Source organism: Etheostoma spectabile, chromosome 16, assembly GCF_008692095.1.
Source record: "Etheostoma spectabile isolate EspeVRDwgs_2016 chromosome 16, UIUC_Espe_1.0, whole genome shotgun sequence".
Classification (NCBI taxonomy): domain Eukaryota; kingdom Metazoa; phylum Chordata; class Actinopteri; order Perciformes; family Percidae; genus Etheostoma; species Etheostoma spectabile.
This window is the reverse complement of record NC_045748.1, coordinates 22,309,330-22,310,519: the sequence shown is the minus strand read 5'-3', so window position 1 is coordinate 22,310,519 and position 1,190 is coordinate 22,309,330. Positions and strand designations below refer to the sequence as shown.

Genomic DNA, 1,190 nt, shown 5'->3' with positions numbered 1-1,190 from the left:
TTCCCACTGCGTCCTCATCACGGTACGTAGAGCTCGGATAACAACGTCCCGGGACTCTAAATCCCTATCAGAGGGGGGGTTTCTATGTGATGCTTTCTGACAGAACCTGTGTGTGACCAAAGCCTCTTTCCTCCCCCTTGTGTGTACAGAACCCAGCTGACGGGTCTTGGGAGGACCCCGCTCTGGAGAAGCTGCACCTGTTCTGTGAGGAGAGCCGGCGTCTGAACGACTGGGTTCCTGAGATCAGCCTCCCCGAGCGTTGATCCGGGCCTCGGCTCCCCTCTTTTGCTCAGATGCTGTAAAGCTTCTTATCTGGAACTACTCATCCTGGTGAACAGGACGAGCCTGTTTCTGCCCATCCCTGGACACTCCTGAGGAGGATTCCCGTCCAGGCAGCACGGCGCCGGCCCCGTGGGGGCCCCCGTGAACCGTCACCTCTTGTCCCTTCCATGCCAAGATGACTCTCATTCTTTATGTGAATGAGAGCCAGGTATGCCACGAGAGCGACGCATCGACCCTCATTCTTTGTGCGGATGAGGTTTGGAGAGGAAGGAGATGCGAGTTGTGCGTCCTGTGGGTTTTTTCCCGCAGAGCAAACGTCGCACCCCGAAGCACGCGCAGCAGGAGAAGAAGCGGTGCTGAGACAGAGGCGCTCTTAAAAAAGGGACTTTTTTAACGACGCCCTCTTATCGCTGAGCAACACGCCAACAGTTTGCAATCAGCGGAAATGTTTCCCACTTTCCAGAATTGTCTTAATGCTCTAAAGGTTTCACTTTAGAAATTTAACAATGACAAATAATACTCTTAAAAGTAAAAAAAAAAAAAAACTGCTAAAAAAGTTTCTTCTCTAAAGGTTTCACTTTAGAAATGTAACACTGACAAATATTATTCTAAAATTTAAAAAAAAAAACATTGGGTAACAAAAAGTTTCTTCTCTAAAGGTTTCACTTTAGACAACGGCTAAATGAAGTTCATGTTAAAAATGATGAGAATGTGTAAGATTATCTTGAGATCGGACTCTTGATGTTCCAAATCCTGTTGGAGCAATGTTTGAAACAAAGTTATATTTCTAGCACTTTCACTTCAGAAATTGTTTGAAATTGAAAAAGTGGAAAATGCAAAATAAAACACAAAAAATATAACATATGTCTGGTGTGATGGCTTTTTTTGCAAAGCTGGGTGGTTATGGT

The 1,190-nt window shown here is 45.6% G+C and overlaps 1 protein-coding gene across 1 annotated transcript in view; it reads left to right on the top strand.

Moving 5' to 3' along the window:
- Window positions 1-952, top strand: part of gadd45gb.1 (growth arrest and DNA-damage-inducible, gamma b, tandem duplicate 1) — a 5,196-nt gene extending 4,244 nt beyond the window's left edge. The window contains exon 3 of the mRNA XM_032539453.1: window positions 150-952. Coding sequence (XP_032395344.1) covers window positions 150-263 — 114 coding nt within the window. The 3' untranslated portion in view covers window positions 264-952. The remainder of the gene's footprint in view (window positions 1-149) is intronic.
- Window positions 953-1,190: the final 238 nt, after the last annotated feature.